Here is a 27,725-nt window from a genome sequence, read left to right as displayed (position 1 = left end):
ACATCCAGTGTAAATAATACTTAGGTGCATTTTTTTATACAAAATTTCTTAAGGAATTACATACCTTTACAACTTCATTCCATGTTTTGTTTCCTGAAGTATAATCTAGAGAGGCTTAGTTCTGTGATACCAAAACAGTAGCTCACATTTATGTTTAAGGTTTACAAAGCAATTTCCTCACAACAACCTTGTGATTTTAGATAATGAAAGTGTTATTATTCCTATTTATAGATTCTGGGGATCACAGAGATTTAGTGACTTGAACAGCTAGTGAGTATTGGAGTCAGAACTTGAATCTAGGGCTTTTGACTCCAATGTCCAGTACTCTGTTACGTAGTCACTGAATAGTTCTCTGATTTAAACAATAAATGTTAGTAGCTTAAATTTGTTTTCTGAAATTCAGCCAGCTATTAATTAGATAGATTTTTTTTCAAAGATGCTCTGTTAAATGTTTAAATACTCTTTGCCATGTTAATTTTTACAATAATCCTTTTGTCTTCATTAAGGCATGTATCTTCAAAACTTGTGACTTACCATTGGAGTTAGGATGCATGTCCTCACTTGTCAAGATAAATGTATTATCCTGCAATAAGCTCCCCTACTTCCAGTGTATTAAGGTTGTACTACAGATCTAGCCATAGTAAGAAATTCTCCAAGGATAAAACAAGAAAATGTACATACTCATAGGAATCTCTTTTCCAGAGCTAAAATTGACATTTTATAAATAATTTCATGTTGCAAACTTGAGACTCCCAATCACAGCAATTCAGTGATGTGTACTTGGCATGAGTCAGTTTCAGTTCTTAGTGCTTTTCATTGGAAATGGCATCAAAAGTAAGATTTCTCTGAATTTTTAATGCTGTGGGTTTACAAGGGACAGGAGATGTTCTTCTTTTAAAGATGTCTGACAGTGCATAGCAGCATAAATAACGAAATGGTCATAAGCCCATCAGTACTTCCAAGGTCATTTGTCCTTTAATTTTTAAAGAATCTAAAAACAAACTAAGCATTTGATAACAGGTCATTTGCAGGTGATAAAAGATTTTAGATGGGACATTGCCTCTGTTTCCACACCTGGCATATTCATATTGCATCTTTTACAGACTAACTGTTCACTAGTATGTTTGTTTATAAATATGTAATTGAAAAGATAAGTAAATTCTGAAATTTCAACATATTCTTCTAAATTTGTCATTCTTAAGCCAAACTTTCTTCTTTGTTGTTTACATTGCAGTTCTTTTTTTTTAATAATTAATTTATTTTTATTTTTCAACATCCACTTCCATAAGATTTTGAGTTTTGAATTTTCTTCCCTGCCATTTCCTCCCCCTCCCCAAGACGGTGTGCAATCTGATATAGGTTGTACTTATAATATATTTCATATTAAATATATTTTCACATTAGTCATTACATTGCAATTCTTCTCTGCAGTAGATCTCATAGTGAGCTGCATGTAGAACTTTTAAAAGGCTTCCAAGTTCTCTTTTTTAAAGTTCTAGAATTTCTTAAATACTAAGAAAATTCACTTTCTCCTATGCTCCTTTACCTACTCCTCAGCACCTGCTTTGTGCTGTCATCCATAAAGAAAATCCAAAGAACTGCTAGTTTGGACAAGGAAATGCTTAAAGACTCATGTAGTTTTCTTTAAAATGCCTTATTCTTAACTCTTTTTTTAAGGAGAATTTGCATTAAATTTAGGTTGCTCTTTATAGAATACATTATATATTGTTAAAATAGGTTAGGATTTTTGAAAATGTGTCTTGTTGAGTAACCTGCAACTGATGAAAAGAACATGAGTTTAAAAATGAATAGCATATTGGATGAACTGTAGCATATTCATTAGTAAAGCCAAAAAATCATGGATTTAAACTTAATTTGGAAATGATTGCAGTTTTGGCTCTTCAAACCATACTCATTACTAAAATCAAATTCTGGGTCTTTGACCCTTGGTCATGCTTAAAGTAAATAAGGAACATAGTTATTGATTTTTCAAAATATTAAGCTTTTACAAACTAAGACAGATGTACAAAATGATGCAGTTTTTATTTTGTATTGGCAGCTTCCAAATATTTAGTATCTATTTCCAAGAGTTGCAATTAGTAAAGCAACCATGGTACTGAAATCCACACATCCCACAAGCTAATTATATTTGCAAGGTCAGAGTGAATACATATTTTCAGAAAAATAAAGGGTTATATAAATATGTGTCTTCTACTTGGCTGTTATATCACAGTTTGTTGATCTGGAGTATAATGTGTACAATTCACAAATTTGTCTGATAACAGAAAGTGGTGTGTGATTGTGTTTATTTTACTAACCAGTATATTCACAGCAATCACTTCCAAATATCTCTCCAGTAAAGATGTGTTAATTACAAAACAGACAAGGTCTTCTATTATATTAAAGCTACTAACAAGAAGACAGCAGGAATCACACATGTAAATAGCATCATCAACCCCTATTTTAGTCCTCTGTTTTGATCTGTGAGTTGCGCATAGACCAAAGGTGCTATTAAAGACTGAGTGTATGAAATAGGCAGCATTATATGAACAAAATTTATTCAACAAGAAAACAGACCTTTAACATGAATTTAACAAGCCTGAGAAATTATAAACTATCATATGCTGCAGATTCATGCAGTGATAATAAACAAAAAAGGAAAGTAAGAGGTTTCCCTAAGCTAGCCAAACTGCTAATGGTTTTGTTATAAGCTGTCTACTGTTGCAGTGACCTCTGAAAAGTCTCAAGGCACTTGTACCAGAAAATATTAAATGGTCAGGGTAGTGAATAGACTCAGTGTGGTATATTGACTTCAACGTGGAAAAGCGTTTTTAAAGGTCTATCATCATATTCCTGAAAACGTTCATCTTTCTTGTGCTTGGAGGTTTTTGTTTTTACGTAATGAGAGGTAATTTTGTCTAGTCTGTTTTGGATAAATGTTTGCATTAAAAAAGTGTAGGCTGCTTTAAATTAATGGACATGTGTGTCCATTATGAGAAGAGAAAAAAAATTGAACTGTTGAATTGTTGAAAAAATTCAAAGAGTTGGAGAAAAAGTGGACTTTCCCCCTGTACTTTAATTAATCCTTGGGGGTTCTCTGTTCATGTTGCTGTGTCTGAGATTTCCATTCTTAACTATGCAGTGACCACTTTGCTGTCATTCTATTGCATCATGCTGTAAATACACAAACATAGAGAAAAGCCTTCAGCTTGTACACACCTCCAAGTGCTCACCAGGGCTTTTTCTTGAATCTTACTGTGGCATAATTAACACCTACTTCACCCATTGTTCATTAGTGTATCGGACATTAATGAGTCTATTTATTTTGATATGCTCTAAAGGAGGAACCGATTTGTTCTTGCAGTGCAGAAAGCAATTATAAGATTGTACAGAAATTAAAATGTAGGTTATTTTGCCGTATTTATGCTTTTATTGCGTACTAAGTCTAATTTTGGTCTGCAGGTTGTTGAGCACGTTAGCTTCCTTAAGACAGTTGCTATAGTGATGGCAGTGAATTCCTTTAATCTTGGTGTAGTTAAAGTATTCATTTTCTATTGGTTATACTGCTACTAAGAAATTGTCGCTCTACTCATTTCATTTTGCATAGTCCATCATAAACTAGTTGAATGATATATTTAGATGCTTAAATGTTTTTCCTCTGTATTTCTGAGTAGAAGTTGAAAATTTCATGTTTTAGATTTAGTTTAACAAGGCACAATAAGTACTTAACTGATCTTTTCCTTCTCATGAAGCTTCACACCTGCTTAGAATAGTTATGAAATATTATGGATATTTCACATGTAAAATAGCTTCCTTCTGCATTACCATTGGTTACAAAATGTTCAGGGTAAAAAGAAAGTATACAGGCATTATAGTATTATATTTCATGGAATTTTATCAGTTTAGGGTAGTTCTGCAAAGTCCAAAATGCTAAACCTTGACCTACTCTGAATACTAGTAATAAAAACTAATAGTTACATTAGGAGAGATAATTAAACCAAGATACTGGATTTTTTTATATTACCATAGTTAAGGTTAGTCATTTAAAATTTCATCTCTATATAAGTAGTCATTATTATAAAGTTTGATAAAGTGGCTAGTAAATTTAAGTAAAATTAAGAGTCATTTCTTATTTTCTTGTGATAAATGTTTTATTTCCCCCATTCCCCCAAAACAACAAATATAAGATTACAGATTTTTTCCTTTTTTCCCCTCTTGCTTTTTTAACCAAATAATTCATTGTGGGTATGCATTTAAAAGTTACACCATCTAATGAAAAAGTACCACCAGCAATAAATAGACTTTCAGGAGATGGTGTTGATTTTTTTTTTAATTTTGTGAATGAAAAAATTGGCTTTAGTGATAAAATTAATAAATGGATTCAAAAGGCACAAGCTTATTCAGCCAGGCCGTATTAATATATGGAAGAAAATAAAGATGAGTTTAAAAACTGTATGAAGTTTTCTTCACGAAATAATATATGTTAAATTATTGAACTTTCTGTGGTACATAGATAACCAGTTTCAGTGCAGAAATTAAGGGTAACATAACAAAATTCTTAAGTGCTAAAATTTAAAATTAAGTTAGAAATGAATTTGCTGACTGGCCAGGGTAGTATAAAAGCCTTGAAATGCTCTATTTCTCATGACATTTTAGTCTGTTAACAGCTGTCTCTCTTGAATACATATTTCTTTCATGGCAGTCTTTTAGAAAGTGTGATTTTTTTTCTTTCCTTCAAACTATCTTCTCTAATATCTAATATACTTGCATGATCCTTATTTAGACTCCCCTTTTCAATTAATTTTATTTTCAAGTTAAGATAACTTTATTCTCATTTTTATTCCTTGTTTCACCTTAGATTATACAATAATTTATATTTTAAAGGAAAAACTGTTTTAAATGAAAAAATGTTTTCTATACAGAAGCATTTTTCTTTTAAAAATACCAGAGGATCATAACTTTATACCATTTAAAGCTTTATGTAGTACTTTAGTGATAATAGACAGAGGTTAGTGTTAAGTACAAGACAATAAGATGATACCTTGTAAGTCTTACATCAGCAAAGAGCCCTGAAAGAGGTGAAATTGTGTTGTGTAAGAATTCAAAGCCTTTTATCCAAAAATACATTGACTAAATTTAGCAGAAAGAAGTTGGCTCTGGGTTTTTGTTTTTGTTTTTGTTTTGCAGTGATCCTGGAATATGGTTATCATTTGTATACTGTGCCCCTTAAATCACAAATGACCTTGGTCTTCTTACATTGTTTCTTACTTACTATCATGACACTGGCATAGACTTTTAAACCCATCAGCTGATATTCAAACCCTTCCATAGTCACAAGGAGTAAAAGGCATCTGACTAGCAGAGAATACGGAGGCAAGTTCCTTGCTGGCTATAATTTTGTTGTCATTTCAAGTATCGTGGAGGTGTAATTGATGTGACAGGCCTGGGCCTTAGCTATGGTCCCTTACCTTGTGCTCACTTTCAGTTTTAGTCTCTCTTTGTCATTCATTTGGATGAGGTAAAATTTAGGTGACAAAACATATGCACACCAATGGAGGCTATATGAATAGAAGCTTGGCAATGACGTATTGCACTAACAAGGATGCAAAATTAATATTTTTCCTCACATGAAGCTCATGAAAATTGTAATAATTGGTGTCACCTTACATTACAAGATAGAGGGTGGTGTGCTGATGGCACAGTCAGCAGGAGGTTTTTTTATTAATATTATAATTAAATGATTTTCTGGAAATAGGCCAAAAACAGATGCAAGTTGATCATGCCTTGTCCACTGTTGCTTGGAATCATCACTTGCAGTCTCTAAAAAGAATTGACCTGACACCTTGTTTTTTACAGGTTGTTATTGATGCCTTCAGATTGATCAATGCTAATATGATGGTCTTGGGACATGAACCCAGACAAACAACTTCAAATCTGGGTCACTTAAACAAACCATCTATCCAGGTAATGCCTCTATTTGATAATGTGCTAAACTCTGATTTATAGTACCAGACCGTATCAGGTTAGTAATTTTAAAACCTAATATGTCATTCTAATTGACATGCAATTAATCTTTATGCTTCTTTGGAAGGTAGTTGTTAAATGGGGACTTGAATAATTAAACAAAGATCCTTTTGAATAGTAAAGCATCCCTTTTAGGAACATGCTTAAAGCATTTTACTCTGGTGAATATTTTCTGACTTTACATGTTCGTGATGTTGTTAGACATAGTTTTGGGTGGATTGCACTTCATTTTTAAGCTGTTGCCATCTATTGCCAAAAATCAAGGGACCCCTGCAGCATCAGTCAAAGAAGCGCCAGTAAGTAAAAATCAGGTAACAGTGAAAGGAAGTCTCATTTCTGGAATTTTTTTCCCTTTTAATTTTACTTGACTTTAAAACAACAACAACAACAACAACAAAACCCAACAGCTTCAAAAAGTAAATACATAAAAATGTTTTTAAAAGTTGGAGCCTGTAGTTAGGTTATCAAGTGTGACATTTTTCATTGCTGAAAGTGATGAAATGTTCATGTTCAGACATTAAGTATCCTCTTGAGTGATTAATGTTTTCTTTGAATCATTCTCATGCTTCATTGTTTTTACACAGACCTTTATTGCCTACAAAAATTATTTTAAATGTGCCTTTAAATGCATGAGTATTTGTGACCATAGCGTTAATTGCTTCTCTGAAGATTAATTAAAAGCAGAGAAACAGTAGTGTATATAGTTAAATAGAGCATACAGGACAAAGACAATATAGTAGCCATTACACCTCTCCCTCATCTACCTAGTACTATCAGATAACTGTCTGGGGATTTGCAGCTTTGATTGTTAAACATAGTTAAGTCCTTGTCAAACTTTGACCATTTTACATTTTTATTTACCTAATTCTATACCAGGCACTTAACAAAAAAGTCTTGATCAAAGTGAAACATATGCTGAGTTAAAGAGCCAAATTGTGTTGTTTTTGATTTTTATAAGTGAAAACTGCAAAGTATAATGAGTATGAAATAACCTACTAGTGTTTTTGATTGGGTACAGACAAGCCCATGCATGCATGTTTCAAGAGAATATATTACAGGACCTTTTTAGCCTGTAATAATGACCTTCCATGTAAACCCCTATAGCATCATACTGCTTCATTATCTTTTTGCAAAAGGTTAAGTAACATCTCACAATCTAAGATCGTTGTGATTACAGCATCATATAATTCTGCCAGAAGTTTACTAATTGCACGTCAACAGCCACCTGTTGCATAGTGCATCTTTTAAATTAAAGGGTCACTTTTTTAACATTAAGTGAATTTTAAGTCTAAATGTTATTAACCCAGGTTACAAACATTTGGTTTTTTGGTGCTAACTTTTAAGGTATTTGGTGAAATTCTCAGATTTCCTTATGAAGTATTAGCCAGACTAAATTACAGGGAGTTGTGTGTAGTATACATACATTGTTATTGCTGTTTCTTTGATTTTGCTGATTGGTTTTCTTCAAATTAAAATCTGTAAATATATTTACTTCACAGTTTATATAGCGCCCATCAGAATGACATCTATCTGGGTGTTTTACAGTTTTAAGACACTTTCAAAATATTAAAATACTTAAATGAGGCAAAGCCAAAAAAGTAATAGAACAAACCCTATACCTTAAAACCTTTCCTTACTTATTTTAGACTCACCTATAAAGAAAGGAACCAAGAAAGAATCCAAAGTAAGCAGTAATATTCCCTGATGGAGTTTTAAAGCATTCAGCAGAATATGTAATACAAGGGTCAGCAGCTTTTTAAAAGTAGGTTGGCACATTGATAACCCCTTCTGTTCTGGTATGACAAGTTACAGTAACTTTCCACTCAAAATGGGAATACCTCCTGTGGGACACCAACCCCTGCTCCAGCAATTAATGATACCTTTAAAACTTGTTTATAACAGATGTATTGAAATGATTAAACAACCATAATCATTTCAAACTAAAGACAACATGTTTCAAAAGAATCTGTGTGCCTTTGTGTCACTTAGATCCAAATTGGTTTTGTGTATTATACCAAAGAAGCCCTATGTAATGCCATTGTCAGGGAATAAAAATGATACTGCATTAAAGTTTTTCTGTTATCCTGGTATATCATCATATACACAGAAGATATGATCTGACCTGTAGCATACCTATGAAATCTTGAAATTAATAGGATCTTCCTGAAATATAATTGATACCCAAACCTTTTTTTTAGGTTTTTCATCATAAAAACTACTATGAGAAATTTCATTTTTAAAGAATACTCTTAGAGTAAATGAGGTTGGGCTCTCTACCTCATGGAGATGTAGAGTGTTTTTAAAATATTTTCGGATCCTAAGAATAGCTCTGTATTGTTTAAGTTTTACAACGTTAAGTTTCCTGAAAAACCTCCCCTCCACCCACAATAATGAAACATCACCAAAAAGCAGCTTAAATATATGCTGTTAGCAAAATATTTTTAGGTTTTTTTTAAAGCATAGGGTAATGAGGGGCAGGGAAATTTGCATTTGAGGTATTTTAATTTAGCTCAATCAAGCCTTTTGCATAATGTCTATTTTTTTTTTGCCTTCAAAAAGTTCAGATTACAATTGGCAATTCAAATTAGGGTCTATTTCCTGCTTTCCCTTAGCAAAGGCTATATAGAGAAGCAGAATAATATTTATTGAATTCTTCATTCTGGCAGCCCAAGTGGATTTGATTTTCCATATGTTTGGGTCTCCTCATTTATCTGAAATTTTCCATCATCAAAAATAAGTTCCAATCCTAAGCCATTTGGATATGAGTCCACTGTACTTTGCTTTACAAAGTTAGGCACATGAACAGAAAGTGGTACACAATGTCATCCCATCTGGTGATACCAATGACCACATGGCTAAAGTCTATACTGCTACCATGTGATCTTTATTACTTACTTACCTCTGAAGCACTCACCATTCTTCCTTGTCAGATCTATCCCTGACAGTATCTATCTGCCTTAATCACTGTTATTCATTAATGTTAGGTACCTGCTCTGTTCAGAGCACTGTACTTACTTGGCCATTTTTCGTGTCACCTGAGTTAAATTATTGGTCCAGAGATGGAGAAATCAAAATAACAATAATTAAAATATCACTTCTTTCTCCCTTTTTTAGAATGTGTCTTTCACTTTTTAGTATGAGTGCCATATGTTCTTGAACTCACTTGAAACAAAATAATAAACCCATACTATGAAGAACTGATAGAGGAATTGTTGGGAATTTGCCAGTTTTTTCACCCCCAAATTCCCAAGTATTCACCTGCTTAGTTCCTCTTGCAAGCTCCTCTAAGGTTAGAATAAATAACATCTCAGACCAGTGCTCTCTTGTAAAGGCCTATACCCTGCATGGAACAGAAAAGTAAACAAAAAATTCAAGATGTCAGTAAAACAAGTAATTACTGAATTGGAACTCAGAATAAATTTTCCAAAAGAATCCATCAAGGGTAGTTAGAATATTATTTATTCCATAATTTAGACATGTTATAGGTTAAATGGACTTATGTGGCCTATGACTATAACCACTCTTGATAATTTCAATGACAAAACGTTTTCTGAATTCTTAACAGCTGGCTTAACAATTGAAATTGGAATACAGCCTATAGTCTAGGGACTGACAACCTATATTTTCATAAACACTTAAAAAGTTTGTGAAGCAGAACACAAAACATCAGCCATATTTAATTGTCAAGAAAAATATCATATTTATAACTTTTTTTTAGACTATGATCTTTGCTGTTTTACTATTACATAATTAGGTTTGCAGATTCAAACTCCAGAAAAAACTGTCTGCATTTAGAGTACGTCCCCACCAAGTGGCAGCAAGTGTTTGTGGTTTCATCACATGTGAAGTAGATTAAATTTGAATTTATTCTTTAGGAAGCCATGTTGATATTTTTCTACTCCTCTGTGGCTTTTCTTTTCTCTTAACTTTGATGTATTGAGCACTTTTCCTTATTTGAAAATTAATTCAATCCAATAAGTGTATATCATGTTCTAGGCCCTGAGAAGACAAAGACAAAAATACAAACTTAGTCTTCCCTCAGGGAGTTTATGTTCCTCTAGACTCTGTAGTGTCCAGTTTTATCCTGTGTTCCCCTTCTCTTCATCCCACCCCCAACCTAGTTTAGTTTAAATTGAGGTACATTTACTTCAGAACAAATTAGATGACAGAAATAATTCCTTGGCACGTAGTTTGATAATATTTTGCCTTACTGCCTGTGTCAGTTTTGCCACTGCCTTTTGGCCAAAATATATGTTTTGGCAATGTAATCCTTTTCTGGAGCCCAAATGTTTAGTGGTTCTTTATACTGGCTACAGCTAATACTTGAAATTAATGTCAGTTCTTGGATCTGTGTGAGAGTAGCTTTTCTTGGCATGAAATTTACTCAATATATTCCTATCACTGATCAAGAACTTTTATTATTTAATCTCTACACACTCATACATAGGGAGACAGTTCCTTTAAACTTTAAAAACAAGTTAATAGCAGAAATCCTTTTAGACACAAGTTGAGTATCAAAATACACATTGTCTTATATACAGTTCAACACATTTTAAATGGATTTAATTATCCACTGTAGCTATTTACTTGGTAAGGTAAAAACCAGTGGTAATGAAATTTGTAACTGAAAAACTAGTAGGCAACATCATCTTCAAGTTTCTATTTGTAAGCTGTGTGTATAAAGGACTATTTAAATCCACCAGAGCTAGGAATAAAACCCCAGTTAGGGATGTGGGTAGAAATATAGTCCATCAATCAGCAAGTGACTGCTATGTGCTAAGTACTGTGTTAGGGACGGGATACACAGACATTCCCTACTGTCAGGAGCCTTAACTGTCTAGCTAAGTGAGGCAGCATGCAGGGCATTCCAAACATGTTAGTGCAGTTTTAGGATACCCTATATATAGGTGTATACAAAATAGATTCAAGATAGTTTTAGGGAAAGGCTCCATATAGGATCTGGTGCTTAAGATGAATCTTGAAAGAAATTGGGGGTTCCTAGAGTTGGTGGTAAGGAGGGAGTGCATACTGGGCAGTGGAAAGGCATGAAAATATAATGAAGGAATTAGGTGTTTGGCTTTTTGGTTTTCTCTTTTGATAGCAGCCAAGTCAGAGAACTAGCTGAATTACACAAACAGCAGATCTAACAATTTTTGTTTACATGATTATCCTTGAGTCAGTCAACTGGCAGCTCAGGTGAGTCTGAGCTATTCTGTAACATGCTTTTAAGCACATAGCAACTAATAGAGTGAACTCTCTTAACTTAATTTTGTAAATTTGTTGCTAGAACTAATTCTCTTAATCCTCAGTCATAATTCAGAAAAACACACCTTTACAATGGATGGTAAATGTAATAGTTAACACATACATAGTGTTGTAGAACCTTCAGTAGATGTTAAGCTATTTAGTACTTTAATTTGTGCTTCATAAGTTAAAAAGTTTAAATTGCCCACCTCTTTTCTAATCATTTGATTTTTGCAGGCTTTAATTCATGGACTGAACAGACATTATTACTCCATTACTATCAACTATAGAAAAAATGAGCTAGAACAGAAGGTAAGTTTTAATTTTTGTTTTAGAGAGACGGAAAAAAAAAACCTCAGCTCTTATGGCATGTTGCAACATTATGATTTGAATTTTAATTTGTCATCTTTCTTCAGTTATCATTGTCTCTGTATTTTCTTCTATGTCATGTTCCTGTTGCATTGTAGAACACAATAAAGGAAAGGCTCCTTTGGAATAGGTACATATTCTCCTTCATAAGGCAGGTTTAATTAAGACTAATCACTAGAGGCTAAAGCACCAAGAGAAGTGGCTAATAAAAATAATTCCAATGTAATGTTTATTTTGACAGATTATAAAAACCTTTCCTTTTCTTAGCTTTGTTATTTGCTGATTAAATTTTTGTTACCCTGTAAAGTTGTATAATTTTTCTAGTTTCTCTTCTGTAATTTGTAGCTACATAGTTAATTAGTATGGATTTAATTTCCTCCAAGTTTGGGGAAAATACATTGAATGGATTGTGATTTTTTTTTTCAAACTTGTTTCAAGTGTCATTGTAACCCTGAGTAAAGAATAAAAAAAAATTTGAATAAGGCTGAAAATTATTAAGTCAGGCATGATGCCGCATACTTGTAATCTCTGTTCCTGGGGAGGCTGAGCCTGGCAGATTACTTAAGCCTAGGTGTCCTGAGCTGCAGTGGGTTAAGCCAGTCAGGTGTCCATACTAAGTATGTCATCAGTTTGGTGAATGGTGAGGATAGGGAGTAGCCTTACCCAAGTCAGAAATTAAGCAGGTCAGAGCTTCTATGCTGATCCAGTAGTGGGTTCAGGTCCACAAGGGTACATGGAGACATCTGTGCGAGGTAAATGACCTAGGGTGCATGCATGAGAGAGGGGAAAGGGAGGGAAGAGGGAGAAAAACAGAAAGTTATTATGTTAGTGGCCCTCCTATTCAGAGTTACCATTCTCCAAATTTCTAAATTTGTTTTCTTGAAAATTTCTTAACATCTTGGGATAGATTAGGATTTTGCTCTGTTATTTTTCAAATATTTGAATTTCTATGGCATTCTTTTATGTAAGTCTGGGAGATAGGGTTGTCTCTCTTCCTAGGCACTTTTGGAGGTGGCAAATGTATACCTAAAGCTCATTTAACAAAAAACAAAACAAAAATACAGATGGACGTGCAGATGAATATTTATATAGCTTTCATTGATGCACTGTTTTTTTAGCCTACAAAGCAAGAATACTGGATGTAGACTTTGGAATTCAAATAGTAATATTAAACAAGAGACAGAATTTCACATTTAATTAAGGTGAGGTAGGGAAAAAAAGTTATATTCCAATTTCTTTTTCTACTTTTTTCCCCCATTTTTTAAAAAGGTGACAGTATAGAGATAAATATATTCTTTGAGGGCACTTTTTTCAAGTAGTCTATACACAGTTTTGTACATAAGAAATGCAGGATAGCTGAACATTCAAATAAAAGATGGAAAATTCATCCAAAAATACAAATGTTTTTTCTACATGTTAGTTATTAACATTCACTCTTATGGAAATATGCAAATAATAAGTGGCTTTCAAATTCCATCCAACTTGGGGGGTATCTTATACTATAATCTTTGGATTAAAAAAAATGTATTTTTAAAAAATTAATGTTGTTTATTATCTTAACTACTCCATTCAGCAGCACAAGCCTTGTTTCCACTCTTGCCCAACCATATATGCTAAACCCCAAACTTAACCCTCTAACTCTGAGACATAATAATAATATTCTTTTCCTATGAGAGAGATTTTTTAAAGCTCCGTTAAGTGGTAGAGACTCCACCTCTCACCTCTTGCCCTGGAGAAGCTGTCACGGTTTAATCAATCTACCATGGGCTGTCTGGACAATATATTTGAAGGACTAGAGAAGAATGGCAGAGCCAGTATCCTAACTACAGCCATTTCATTCAAGTTGAGCTTCACTGCATATGTAACTACTAATAGTACTAAATTGGGTTTCATGAACATTAACAAGAGATTGTAAACAGCCCTCTTAAGTTTTCAGAGAAAATGCACTGGCCTGCATTTCCTCATCTGGGAATTCCCTACATCATTGAAATCACAGACTCAGTCTCAATCTTTGTATTTGTGTTAGAAGGGTGAAATTTTTATGCCAAATAGTCTCTAAAAGTTATGAATTTTAGGAGTCTTTGAAAAATAGCTGAAAATGAGTCCAGAGCTTTTTCTGCTATACCATTTGTGGTAATGACTCCTTTTCTTTGCATTTGAAAATCAGATTGTATAATATATTCTAGGCTAGTTGCATAAATAAGGCATTTTTACGATGAGTCTATAAAACTTATGAGATTGTAGCTCTAAAGCTGGAAGAGATGTTAGGGGCCATCTAGTCTAACTCTTATTTATGGTTGAGAACATTTAATAAACTTAATCTTAGAAACAGGCATATTTATACATACATTAAGCTTGTTCTCTTTAATTTTGAATTCATTCATGACAAGGGAATGAAATTGTTGATGCAGGTAATTGTGATGCCTATTTTTCAGATGTTGCTAAATTTGCATAAGAAGAGTTGGATGGAAGGCTTGACACTTCAAGACTACAGTGAACATTGTAAACTCAATGAATCTGTAGTAAAGGAGATGTTGGAATTAGCTAAGAATTACAATAAGGTAATTATCTCTAATAATAATTTAGGTTTTTGAAATAAAATTGCTTTTCTGCTATCTACTAGTTAAGTAACTTCAAATTTGAAGTTTTTTCTCTAAAATGACATTACTTTTAAAGATAAGGATAATGAAGCAACAACTAATACGTTGATATCTAAGTTTTTCCTATAAACTTCTTTCTTGATACATAGTCATTTATGGGATTTTTAAACCAATAAAGTAACAATGCTCTTTTGGAAAGTGAAATAAGAAAACCTTGATGAAACTATTCTAACAGGTATTATTTGGCCTTATAAATGTTTCAGTCAGCTGAAATGTATCATTTGTTTTATGAAATTTTCTTTGCTTCTCTTTTGCTTAAAAAATGTATATGTGAGAATATGTTTTTGTATTAGGAAAATATCTGAAGTATTGGGAACATACTTCAGGTGATGATTGAAAAACATAATACTATAAAGTATGATATATTATGCTTTATATTGAGGATATAATATTGACATGTGAACCAGGATTCAGTGTATGTAAAATTCATCTAGGTATTACAGCAAATATATTGCCCTTTGTGGAAATTTAAGGATTCAAGTTAAACTAAAATTGACAGGTCATTGGAAACTAAATTCCAGCAGCGTTAGCTTGATTTTGAAGGGCAAGTACAGAGCACTCCTGCTAGAAAATCTGCAGTCGTGCTAGAGTTGAGATGCTGAATCTTTCTAGTTTAAGTCTGATGCTGTGGAGATTATGGAAAAGGAAACAAAATATTTAGCATATTTTAGATTATTTACCTCATTTTCTTAAAGAGTTTTTTTTTAACTAAATTTTAAATACATTCATTAGGTTATAAGGCAGTGTTATGACTGACAGCATCAGCTCACTTGAGTCTACCGCTTCTCTACCAAGAAAGGAGATGTTCCCCTTAAGTCGAATTTAGATATTGTGTTGATGGTGTTCTAAAGTCCTTCAGTTTTGTTTTCCTTTACATTGTTGTGGTCATAATACTTTCTCACCATGTCCACATTTGGACCCTTAACATTCCTTCATGATTGAGTGAGAATGTAATTTTTTTAAGAGTACTTGAAATACAGAAACAAATCAATGCTTTCTTCCTTGCTGTTCATTGAAACATTTTTATCTCCCTTTTCCATGTCTTCGTACAGTCTGTACCACATACCTAGAATGCACTCCTTCATCTCTTCTTCTTAAAATTCCAAGTTTCCTTCAAAGATCAGTGTATGTGTCAATGAGGCCTTTTCTGATCCCACCAGTTGCTGTTGGTGCCCTCAGCTGCTACAGCTCCCCTCTCCACCCCCACTCCCAAATAACCTTGTATTTGTTTTCTGTGTATTTTGTATATACTTATATTTAGACATGTTATTTCTTCTGATGAAATATGAACTACTGGAAGACAGGGACTATTTCTTTTTTGTCTTTATATTCCCAGTGCCTAGTACAGAATAGGCAATTGATAAATGCTTATTGTACCTAATGATTTTGAATTTTTAAGCCATGTGATTATCTACTGTCTTATATATAGTACATACAGATTAGAACATTTGAGTAAATAAGTACTAGGTAATCAATTTCAGCTCTTGAATTCAGCAAAGAAAGAACAATTTTGGAAATCTTGAATTTTACTTTTATTCATTTGGTTATCTCCTTAATTCTTGAACTGAAACACCCACATTCCTGCTATTCTAACTCACCTAATTTATTCATGCCAGGATGCATCTGCTATTTTTGTGTCTTATTTTAGTATTTTGATTGCAAAATTTGTAAATGAGTGTGCAGGTGGAAAAATGAACTGCAAAAGAGCATTACTTCTGTGGGTGGTGGAGGAACAAAGGTGGAGAGCATGATGATCCATGAGTAGGAAGTATTTTCCTACCCCCCTCTTTGTCTGCTTGTTTAACCTTGGAATCCTGTAGATCTTGTGATTTAAGAACAATTCATCTTTTCATGTGGAAATATTAGCCTATTTGAGTGCCAGAAAAATAAGTTGCTTAAAAAAAAGAAAAAGAGGGTCACAGATTCAGAGCTAGAAAGGACTTCAGAGGTCATCTAGTTCAACCTATTAATTTATCTTATTAGGAAATTAAGACCCAGAAAGATTATGTGACCTGCCCAAGGTCACACAGATAGTATATATAGTGGGGCTGGAATTTGAAATCAGGTCCTCTGACTTTTAATTCATTACTTTCTACTTGACCACATTCAGGACCCAAAAATATTAATTTAGAACACATGACTAGACCTCTAGGCTACCACAAAAGCCACATATTAAGTGATAAAATTTCTGTTTAAATGACATTTTTGCTACCACTTAAATACTCAATAATCAGTGAGTTTTAAAGTATATAGGAATTAAAGGTTTTCATCATCTAGTTTAAATAAAATTTAACTTGTTGAATTAGATATCTGCTAAAATATTTTAATATAAAAACAATATGATTCTGCTCCACCAACATGAAGCGCATGCTATATTGGAAAGTCCTACAGTTGATGTTGAAGACACAAAGACAAAAGACATCTCCTGCCCTTCAGCATTTACCTTGTAGTATGAGGGATAATACATGTATATCAATACAGTAAGTTGCAGAAGTTAAAGAGTTGATAAACTGAAGAGTCAGGGAATGAAGGCTTCTCAGAGAATGTGGAATCTCAGCTGGGCTTTGAAGGAAGACACATTCTAAGAGTCAGAATTTCGGAAAGAGTGGATTAAAGGCCCGTGGGTGTGTTTCTAGAAAGCGTGAATGTAGGGATTTAAATGTTCAAGGAACAGGTAGCAGTCCAGTTTGTTTGAAGCATAGAGTTCCTCAAGAGGAATAGTATAAATAATTTTGAAAAGGTAGATGTGAGCCAGATTGCACAAAGACAGAATTTGAGTTTTACAATCCATAGGGGGACCACTGAAGGCTTTTGAACAAGACTGACAGCAGATCCCATGCCTTAAGAACATTTTGATAGCTGTATGGAGATTGGATTAGGGAGGGGAGAGACTGGAAGCAGGCTGTTGCAGCAGGCCAGATGACAGGTAATGAGGGTTAGAGTGGTGTTCAGTGTGATTTCTAAGCTGTGATCTCATGCTCAGCACAGATAAGTTTCCCAAGGATTTGGTCACTTCACACATGTTGTTTTCCCATTTCTCTATGCCTCTGTAAATTCTTTAAGCCTTCATTTAAATCCTGCCTTCCTGAGCCCATCCTTGCTTGTCTCCAGAACTCCTGGAATACTTATTATTTGTAGTACTAGTTTGTCACTTGGATGCCACATTATATTACCGTTTATGTATATGGCTCGTCCCCCCCATTAGGTTTTCTCAGAATTTCAGGCTTGGAAAGGACTTCAGATGTTATCTAGTCCAGTCTTTACCTGAATGAGAATCACCTCCAGAACATTATCAGCAAGAATTCATGTGGTCTCTTCTGGAAGCTTTGTAATGAATGGTACCCTTTCTATTCAGAGGCATCTTACTCATCGTTTGAGCTCTGATTGCTAAGGAAGGGTTTCCTTATGTCAGGCTAAAATCTTTTCTTTTACTCCTTTTCCTGCATTTTTCCCATTTCTGCCCTCCAATGCCAAGTAGAACAAGGCTAATCCCATTTCTACTTGGCATCCCCTTGATTACTGGAAGATAATACTCGTGTCTTCTCATGGAGTTCACAGTTTTTAATATAACTCTGACCTTCCCTTTAATTTAAGAAGAATAGAATCCCTAAATCACCCTTGAGAGGCAAATCTCTTCAGGATATTGGTAGCACCTGTAACATTAGGCTTCTGCTTGGTATCAAGAGCTCTTGTAGATAGCCCTTTCCCCCAACTTTTTAAACTTTTAATCTCTGTAACAGGAGAAATGTGATTACTTCCAACTTAATAAAAAGACAAGACTTGAAATCATCATCTTAGCATGTTTTCTATCTTCTATCTTTCCTTCTGGCTAATGTTTTTAAAAGAAATAGTCACATCATGATGTGGCACTTTCTCTCTCCCCCTCCCTCTCCCCTTCCCTCTCCCCCTCCAATAGTTTTTTCGCTACAAGTTTCTAAAACTTAATCTGTTCTTCCCTTTTTTTTTCCCATTCTGTTTGAAGTCACTTCCTTGGGTTTCTTCTGATGCATAGGCATCCTATTGGTTGTTATCAACTGATATGTCCACTGTAGCTTTACAGTAAATTACTTTGTGACTTAAATGAGTTTGATGTTATTAAAATCTTAGACTATATGAGAACTTAACTTTTTAAATTAAATTTTCAGTACTTCACAAACTTATGATTTTCTATCAGTGAAGATATTGTCCTCCTCTGATGTCAGTTTCCATCCTTCTACAATTTAGTCAACAGTCTTGATGAATTTCTGTGGGCAAAAATATCTATCACTTTGAGCCAGGTGAGGAACCTCTCCAGACTTGGATAAGTTGATCTCCAGATGAAATATAATCTGTCACTGAACCAGTACTTAAAGTTTTTCCCAATTGCTAAAATGCAACCATTTTAAGATATAAATATAGAATGATTTCTTCATAGAAGAAGCTAATTGAAGTTAATAGTTCTTCAAATTATTCTCTAAGCCATTCCTCTTAAGTAGAATGGATAGTTATTAATTAGATCTGATCTCTTGATAGATATCTAATATCTAAAACCATATTTCCATTTTAACTATTTTCCATTCAAATTATTCTCATTATTTTATATTCAAGGAAAGGTTTATATTCAGGACTCACATAGCATTTTAGGCCTGATTTTGAAAACTAGGCAAAGTGTGGGTGGGGGCAGTATATAAATGGTAAAATAGTAGTTAAAATCTAATACCAAGGGAATGTATTTGATTGCTTTTGTAGAACTGCTTTTGTCTTTTTAATCTTTGTTACAATGGATGACTCATGTAATATTAAGAAACAAAAAGCGTCATTAAAAAATAAAAATACCAGGGGCAGCTAGGTGGCGCAGTGGATAGAGCGCTGGCCCTGGAGTCAAGAGGACCTGAGTTCAAATCCAACCTCAGACCAAACACTTGACACTTACTTGCTGTGTGACCCTGGGCAAGTCACTTAACCCCAACTGCCTAAAAAAATAAAGAAAATTACTGAATTCTGGTGGTTGAAGTTATTTTAAGTCATTTGATCAAGAGGTCACTAGTCTGCTTTATTCAAGGAATGGGTAACATAAAACCAAAATTACCCTTAGAATTTAAGGGAAGAAATCCATTCTTGTAGAAATATTAGGATAATTTTTCATTTTGGGCTCATATTGGTTTTCTATACTAATCTAATTTACCATGTGATTTCCAGCTCTTTTCTTATTACAAAGAAGTGTTACAAATATTTTGAGGGAGGAAAGATACATGAAGGCATAAAATATATTTTTCTTCAAGAGGAAAGATGCAAGTGAAGAGACATTTTTGGCAGAAAAAGTCAAGCTTGCTTGGTATAGTGGAAATGTCATGATGTCCACAGGGCTGGGTTTTCCCACCTCTGTGCATCAGTTTCTTTATCTGTAAAAAATGAATACTTGCTCAGTCTGCCACTAGGTTATTGTGAGGATGGTGCTTCATAAATCTTAGAGGTGCTTTGTTAATGTGGCACAGACACTGTTGTTGTAATAGTAAGTTTGGCTGAAGTGAAGAATTTAAACTGTTGCTAAACAGGAATTTAATTTAGACCAGAGATTCTTAGCCTGGGGTCCTCAGGCTCCTTGGGGGAGATCTTAGAGGGACCATGTTCGCAGAATTGCTACTATTTCAATAACTGTATTTCAATATAATTGGTTTCCTTTGTAATCCTATTTTTTAAAATTTCATGCATTTACAATGGATAATATAAAATACAAACATTTATATTTGATGTTCTGTTTTGAAATATATTACAAACATTTTCTGAGAAAAGGATCCATAGTTTCACCAGAGTGCCAAAGGGGTCAGTGACACAAAAGTATCATTTCCCAACCAGATGTTTTTTCCTGACTTCATCATCTCCAGAAATTTAGCATTCTGAAAGATGAAATCAACTCTTGAGACTCACAGGTCCTCAATGCTCCCTGTCCCTTAGGCTCTTTCTTCCCTCTGGTTAGAGAGGTGGAAAGTGGACACCTGGGATCCTGATCCTCCTCATTTAAGGATGGCATCTAAGGAATTTTCACTCATCATTTCCCACTCACCTACTTTTCTGGTTTTCATCATCTGCAGAAACTTATCTTTCTGCAAGATGAAATCAACTCAAACTTACACCTCCTCAGATCATTTCCCTTCCCGGCTGTATGACTTCTTCATACCCCCAATCTGAGTTCTCCTTCCCTTCCTCTCTAGTTTTTCACCTTCTTTTTATATGTTTTGCCTCCACTGTTAGATTATGAGCTCTTTGAGGGCAGGGACTATTTGATGCCTTTCTTTATATGCCTAGCACTAAGCACAGTGTCTGGAACTTAGTATGTGCTTTAAAAATGTTTATTGACTCTCCGAGTCTTAAATAGATAAGACACCTTGATCTAGAAAGACATTCAGGCCAGTTGATTCATGGGTCGTGACTATATTGTAAGGAGTTTAAACTCACTGTAAAAAGCTTTTAGGAGTTACTCTAGGTTTTAGACCACAGGAATGACATCATTAAAATATGACATTAGGAAGATTCTTGCTAAAATCATCTGTTTAGGTTCCCTCGTTTTGTAACAGTAGGAACATTCATAACAGGTTTCTCCAGCAGGTGTGTGGGCCAGAGGGAAAACACTGATACCGCTTCTGCTACTTCTGGGGAAACCAGGAAAGCTTAAGTATTATTTATGGTACTAAAAGTGCAGTTATAGGCTACACTTAAGTTTTGTACAGTCGGGGCAGTGGGGGATAGGGGGTCATAAGAAAAAGTATGGCCTGTATTAGACTGTAATACTGTATTTGCTTTCCCTCTAGTCTCAAAGGAACAGATGTCCCTCTTCCTCTACTTAAAGGCATTACCTGTGCCTTTAGTCTCACCTCTTCCTGTCTCCTGAAGAGTTTTGTTTTCACACTGATCCAGGGCTGGGGAACCTGGAGCCTCGAGGCCACATGTGGCCCTCTAGGTCTTCAAGTGAGGCCTTTTGACTGAATCCAAACTTCACAGAACAAATCCCCTTAATAAAGGGATTTGTTCTGTAAAGCTTGGACTCAGCCAAAAGGCTGCACTGAGGCCCTAGATGGCCATATGTGGCCTTGAGACCACAGGTTCCCCACTCCTGCAACTAATCTTTCTCTCTCCATTGCCTTTTTTCTCAATTCAGATTCTTTCCTCTTTGCCTTCAAACTTGCAGAGGTTGCCCCATCTTAAGTAAAGAATTCCTTCTGAGTCTTCTAGCTACCTTTCCCCCATAAAACTTCTCAAACAAGGGTCCTACAACTTCTACCTCTGCTTCCTTTAATCCCTTCTTACTCCCTAAACCTCTGCAGTCTGAGTTTCCCCACCATTCCTCATAAATACTCATAAAACCCACTAGTTGCCTCCTTATTTACTAATTCCACAGCCTTTTCTTTTATCATTCTTGTAGAATTCTCAGCTCTTTGTTCTCCATGTTACACTTCTGAGGTGTCAAGTGCATTGTATATAATAAAGAGGGAAGAGGCTTGGAATTAGAGCATTCATATTTGAGTTGTGGCTCTGATGTGTTTCTATTTGCTTGATACTTAGAAGCATTCTTATAAGCCAACCTAAGGAAATGAGAAGTAATGGCTTCATTGTCAGTAATGGGAAATTGGGAAGAAGTGACTGGAGAGGTGATGATGTTAGGGTTGTTTTTGACATGTCACATATTAGTTGTTAATGAGATGTAGGAGATGTAGCCACATACATAGTAGTGGTTGGAATTATATGTTTAAATGGCAGCTTGTAAGGGGAAGAGCAGAAAAAAGTGCCCAGGACTGAGCTTTGTGGGATGTTTTATAGTTAATGGGTACAGGGAAAGAAGAATGGGAAAAGTGGGGAGAGAAACATTAAGAGTAACACATTATTTCAGAGGAAACTGAGCTTATGGAATATCACAGGGAAACCAGATGGTTAAGTTGTTTTGAAGAGGTGAAATAAAGTGAGAACTAAAAAAAACACAATGGATTTGACCTGGAGGAGATTCCCCAAGAGTAGTTTCACTAAAATGATAAGAACTGAAGCCACAGGTGCTTAAAGAAGAAAAAGAAAAAAGGTGGAATGATACTGGAGGTTTAGGGGTTGAGTGAAAGCTTTTTGAGACAGGGGAGACTTTTAGGGGGATTATGATCATGCATCAGACCTTGTTCCAAGAATTTTCAAGAACTGTGCAGACAGTGCACGATGGGATAGCCATCTGGGGGTCTTTGTTGATAAACTGTTATAAACGTTTCTAGTGTGAATAGCCACAAACATTTTCAGTGCTTTTTGTTGGTTGAGTAAACCGATGAACATGAATGCAAAAGCAAAATTTGACGCCAAATCATAGAAGTTGCCATAAACACAGAAGTTCCCTAGTGAGGACACTGCCTGTGCCTGAATTTCATTTAATTCTACTGCTACCATTTCTGAATTTTTCTGGTGACTGGCCAGACTAGGAATATGAGCAAAGACAAACTGGTCTGGTCTTAATCTATACAAATAGAGGTAATGCAAGTAGATGAAAGAAATGTTTAGGGCTTTTGGTGGGTAAGTTTGGCCTCTCTTACTACTGAACGGAATATACTTACCCTTTTACCATGAAGGTTTGCAACCTTGGTATGTGCCTAAATCTACAGCTGCTCCTCAATTCCCAGATGGCAGCTATGGCTGGGAGTACTTTTTGCCATCTGCATTTAACAAGGAGTTTCTGAGCATTTCTTTCTCTCTCCAGGGGGATTATTGGAAATGGAGAAAAAAAGTAATTTATAAGGTAGCTACAGGGTGTAAACAGTTTTAGTCACTTTATGAACTAGAGCTTGTTCACCTGGGCCTACTTAGATTACCTGGAATAACTAACACTAAGAAATCATTTCTTAATAGCTATTTTGTTAATGGATTAGTGAGTTGAGCCTAATTCCACAATTATTGTCTTCTTCAAATATTATACGAAGCACTGTTATTGGCATTTTCATTATTGAATGAACATAGAGTACAGCATGCTAGATACTGTCCTTCAGATGAGATTTGAAGCTTGGCTTCAAATTTACGGAGGAAAGTATGTAATGTCATTGGGTTTTTTAAAGTAAATTTGTATGGCAGAGTCTTAGCCGTTTAATTACTCTTAATATAACCAATATATACATGTAAACTAAACCTAGCTGAGATTCACAACATTATTAATATGACTTAACAAGGAAATCTACATAACACTAGGGTACATGGAGAAGGAAGTTCCCAGTTAAAAGTCAAATTTATACTATCTGGAAATAATAAGAATGACATCCAACCTTGAAAATGAACATACTTGCTACCCTAGGGAGGTGTTATTAATTGCTGTTTTTCCTTTGCTCGTTTTTTTTATAAGTCTTAATGTGTTTTTTTTAATGTGTGTTGTTAAAGAAATATAATCTAATAATTAGTAGATACAATCCTTAATCTATTGTCCTTTCTTTCGGGGATGGTTCTGCTGGGGCAAATTCTCTAGGTAGCTTATCCATTTACAAAATTATGCACTTGCCATCCTTACTCATTTTCAAGTTCTCTGTTTGTAAAACCATTAAGAAGGTGTGAAATGTGGCTAAACTTCTCAATTTATGGAAAACATTTGAAGATGGATTAAGCTTCCCAAATGTGAGGAAATTTGACACTAAGATGATCAATTTGAAATACCCAGTAGGTACTTTGCATTTATGTATTTGTACCATGTTCTTTTGTCTCCATTTCTGTGGTCACCAGTATTGTGAAGGATTTCCCTTTGCTCTCCAAGTTATTGCTTTGCTCCCATTTGTTTTCAGTTCTATAAATGAATCATAGAACTGGAAGGAACAGCCCGTTAGAGTTCATCTAATATGCTGGTAGAATACAACCAATGCTTGCTTCAAATGCTATTGAGTGTCACCCATATTATAGGTTATTTAATCTTAAAAAATAGATCATTATTAGTTTCTTGACTCTCAAAACATTCAGTTTTTTATGGTGACGATATGATTTTGCATACTTTTTAAGATGTCTCTTAAGTCTTCAAATTGATAATAATTAAGTTGTGGAAGATTAACAAGAGTATCACTAAAATGCAGTTCTTTGAATCCTATGAATGAAGGTTATTATTGTTTATTTGATGATTTTTTTATGCTGTGGAAAAAGTAAACAAAATTAAAAATGCTGACCTTGATCTTTCATTTACAGGCGGTAGAAGAAGAAGATAAGATGACACCTGAACAGCTGGCAATAAAGAATGTTGGCAAGCAGGTGAGATGGACCACATTATACAGTAGCGGGCTTTGTGGATTGTCCAACGATATTTTGGGGTCTGTATAGGGAAGTTTCTTTACCTCTTTCTGTCCACTGCTTTATTTTTCTTTGACCTGCATGTATGACCTTTCCAACTTTGTTTCCTGTCACTTCTCCATTTGTTCTGCTTCAAACAAGTGTTAAGTGCTCTCCTCCCTCACCCTAGTCCAGCCAACAGTCACTGTACTTCCTGTTAAATTCCTCCTGAGCCTTTAAATCCCAACTTGAATCTCTTCTTTGGAGATTTTCCTGATTCCCTTAATTGGTAAAGACCTTCTCCCTTGGCCATCAAATATAACTTTCTTTTTTTTTTCTAAGTCTTTAATACACTTATCATTTAAGCTCCCTATGGTCAAAGATTGTGTCCTATCTAAATTTCTCCCCCAAGCCTCTACACACAGTAGGTACTTGATAAATGTTTTTTTGGATTGAGGAAACGGGAAATTAATTTTCATGGGTATTTGATGCTATTTCTGTATTTCTCATCTTTTCAAAAGTGAAATACCAAATGATTCACTCACCTTTAAGGCAGTGGTTTTGTTTAAATTAGTTAATAAAGAATAAATTTTTTAAGTATTAAAATAAATGTTGGCTCTAAACTAATAATCCAAGTTGCTTTTTTTAATATCTGTTGAGTAGATATTTGTGTGGTAACTGAAATAAAATCACATACATACAGATTTAAATGGTTACTTATGCTCTGTTACCCCAAACAGGGGTGGGGGGTGGGAAGGGTGGGGACAGGATTGAGATACTTAATAGTATGTCATTGTTTTTCAGAAGTAGATAGTCTTGGGTTTTACCTAAGGGAAATAGATAATTTATTACCCATCATTGGGGCAAGGGAAAAATGAAAATCTTACCTATTAGGAGACTTTCCAGATTAATGAGACTGTTTTTTTAAAGAACATTGATTACTTTTTTTTCCTATTCCATGGAACATGGTTATCATATTGCTGATGTTGGCAGAATCCTGCTATTTCAGATGCAAGACACTAAGCTGTCTTTGCTTTCAGCCATCCTACCATATGCTGTGATCCCATCACATCTCACAAGCTATGTAGGTTTGGGCCAGGACCATTCTTGGATGGGAAATCTCTAAGAAACACCCAGCTGCCACAAGAATGTAGTGTAGATGACTGGGGAGAGGATGTTACCAGTATAGAGCCAGTTATTCTAGTAAAACACTAAGGGCAAAGTTCACCTTTAAATGTAATAGAATGAAGATCCTGTTATGCCCCAGATATTCTTTTATCCTTAAAAAAAGCAGTGGGAAAGATAATCAAATAAGCTTTTCTTATGCCTCCTATTTTCTTTATATTTTGGTTATGTGTAGTATTGTCTTTTGCTACATATATGGTATGTAATCTTGTTTTTAAGTTTCTGGTATACCTCAAATATGTTTACTAATTTTTGTGGGGTTAGGAATTCTTATCTGCAGCTTGTAAATAATTTTCCATAGTGCTCAGAAATTATTTTTGCTGTAGGATATAAAGTACTTTTAGTATTTGAGGGTGTTTTTCCCTTTCTTTTGTTTTCATTGATAAAATACATTGTAACTTGTTTTTACTTGATCTATTAATGTTGGGTTTTCTTTTCCATTTAGTGGGAAAAGGAAGTAGCTAATTAAAATAAGTGAAATGAGAAAAATTGGCACTTTTTATGCTCATAAGGATCATCCAAAAGATCTTAGTATTTCAATTTTGGCCTCTTCTCCATGAGGCAAAGAAAAGAAAAGAAAAACCTAAAACCCAAACTTCTTTTCTGTTTCTTTTGCAAGTCTGTCTTTCTGCTTCACTTTTTATGCTTTAATTCTCTCCAGAGTTATTGAACAAAATACTATCTTGTGGTTTATCTGTTTGAAATTGCTGGCTGCATTTTGTGAGAATTAAGTGGTACGAATAACCTCAGGGTCTTTATGAAGGCATAGCCAAGTGATTATTCCACCGATGAGCAACTGTATAAAGTTGAGAGTCTTGGGTATCACTGTAATACCTATTAGCATTGTTTTAATTAAAGATTTCTTTATTGTATCCATTACACACCATCTCTTTCAGAGCTTTTTATATCCAGTTGCAAACTGCATTTGAGCAGAAATATAATGGGTTTTGCCTTAATTTTCTTAGCCTTTATAAAAATGCCAAAAAAAGAAAAATTCTCCCATCCTAGTTTAATCATTTTTTTCTAGCAGCAAAATTTAGCCAAATTGCCTTATCAAGACTTCTTATGTATGAAATTGCTAAAATTAGTATTTAGAGTCTCTCAACTTCAAGCAGTAAATTTTAATACAAAAATCTCTTTTCCACATCAGTCAAAACAAGGCATATTGAGCAAGGTTTACTAAATGATACTGGATTTCATTGATCCTTTCTTTAGGCATATATCTTTTGTATATTATTCTTAAAAGATTCACTCATTTGCATGTGTGTAACAGAGAAGTCCTTTTCCCCCAAATGAACAAAGAGTATATAGAATTCGTTATTGTACATTTCAAAACCAATTCTGGAAGAGTGTAATAACGGTGATGATATAAACTAATGTGCTGTCTTGGAAATGGAATTAAACACAATAAATAGTATGAGTTGAAGTTATAGGTTTTAAAAAGTTATATGTATACACAGTTTATTTCAATTTTTCCATTTACATTATTACCAATTATTGAAATGTAAATGTACCAGAATAATTCTGCTTTTCTCTCCTGCTGATATAATTTTTTTCCTTTTGTTTTGCTTTTAGGACCCGAAGCGTCATTTGGAAGAACACGTGGATGTTCTTATGACCTCAAATATTGTCCAGTGTTTAGCAGCTATGTTGGATACTGTTGTATTCAAATAAAAAACAGCAGAAAATCATTAGTGATACTTTCAGTGTATATTCGTCTATTGTTTCTAACGCTCACAATCAGTTGACTGCCGAAGGTGTATTTGGTTAAATGGAAGACATCTGGCATCATTTGCAGTCCAAGAGCAGCACTGTAACACCTTTGGGTCTCTGTTGTGCAATTACTTCTGTTTCTTTAGGTCAGGATCTTTGCAGATTCCAAAGTAGTACAAGAATACATCAAAGTGGACAAATTTTATTACGTTACCATTTAATATTTGAAGAAATCAGTAGTACATATATATTTTGATTGTTGCTACATAATAAAAATACATTTACAATCTA

At 34.4% G+C, this 27,725-nt stretch overlaps 1 protein-coding gene across 2 annotated transcripts in view; it reads left to right on the top strand.

Annotated features, from left to right (window-relative positions):
• PSMD14 (proteasome 26S subunit, non-ATPase 14) overlaps window positions 1-27,725 on the top strand; it is a 106,463-nt gene extending 78,738 nt beyond the window's left edge. For both annotated transcript variants that reach the window (XM_021004887.2, XM_021004888.2), the window contains 5 exons: window positions 5,857-5,964; window positions 11,506-11,580; window positions 14,073-14,198; window positions 24,456-24,518; window positions 27,297-27,725. In XM_021004887.2, the coding sequence (XP_020860546.1) occupies window positions 5,857-5,964; window positions 11,506-11,580; window positions 14,073-14,198; window positions 24,456-24,518; window positions 27,297-27,395 (471 nt within the window). In that variant the 3' untranslated portion in view covers window positions 27,396-27,725. The remainder of the gene's footprint in view (window positions 1-5,856; window positions 5,965-11,505; window positions 11,581-14,072; window positions 14,199-24,455; window positions 24,519-27,296) is intronic.

The sequence above is a fragment of the Phascolarctos cinereus genome, unplaced genomic scaffold, assembly GCF_003287225.1.
Source record: "Phascolarctos cinereus isolate Bilbo 61053 unplaced genomic scaffold, phaCin_HiC Scaffold_726;HRSCAF=1367, whole genome shotgun sequence".
Classification (NCBI taxonomy): domain Eukaryota; kingdom Metazoa; phylum Chordata; class Mammalia; order Diprotodontia; family Phascolarctidae; genus Phascolarctos; species Phascolarctos cinereus.
Note: the sequence above shows the minus strand (reverse complement) of the source record. Positions and strands in the feature narration are given on the sequence as shown.